General features: G+C 66.2%; 1 protein-coding gene across 1 annotated transcript in view; it reads right to left on the reverse strand.

Moving 5' to 3' along the window:
* Window positions 1-152: 152 nt before the first annotated feature.
* Window positions 153-231, reverse strand: part of DNMT1 (DNA (cytosine-5-)-methyltransferase 1) — a gene marked incomplete at its 3' end in the record, with an annotated part of 7,299 nt that continues 7,220 nt past the window's right edge. Inside the window, exon 22 of the mRNA XM_010013545.1 lies at window positions 153-222. Coding sequence (XP_010011847.1) covers window positions 153-222 — 70 coding nt within the window. The remainder of the gene's footprint in view (window positions 223-231) is intronic.

The raw sequence follows: 231 nt of genomic DNA on the forward strand, positions 1-231 counted from the left end.
GCCCTGCTCCAGCTCCACTGCCCTTCTCTGGGCACCTCAATGTCTCTCTTGTGGCCCAGAGCTGGCCACAGGGTTCGAGGTGCGCCCAGCACAGGGGGACAATCCCTGCTCACCCCGTGTTGCTGGTGTCGCCCCATCACTGCCCTGCTCACCTGCCTGGTGGAAGCCCTCGGACAAGCCTCCGCAGCCCGAGAACACGTCCAGGGTCCCCAGCTTGGGCAGCTTCCGGTC

This window comes from Nestor notabilis, unplaced genomic scaffold, assembly GCF_000696875.1.
Source record: "Nestor notabilis isolate BGI_N333 unplaced genomic scaffold, ASM69687v1 scaffold29544, whole genome shotgun sequence".
NCBI classification, from domain to species: Eukaryota; Metazoa; Chordata; class Aves; order Psittaciformes; family Psittacidae; genus Nestor; species Nestor notabilis.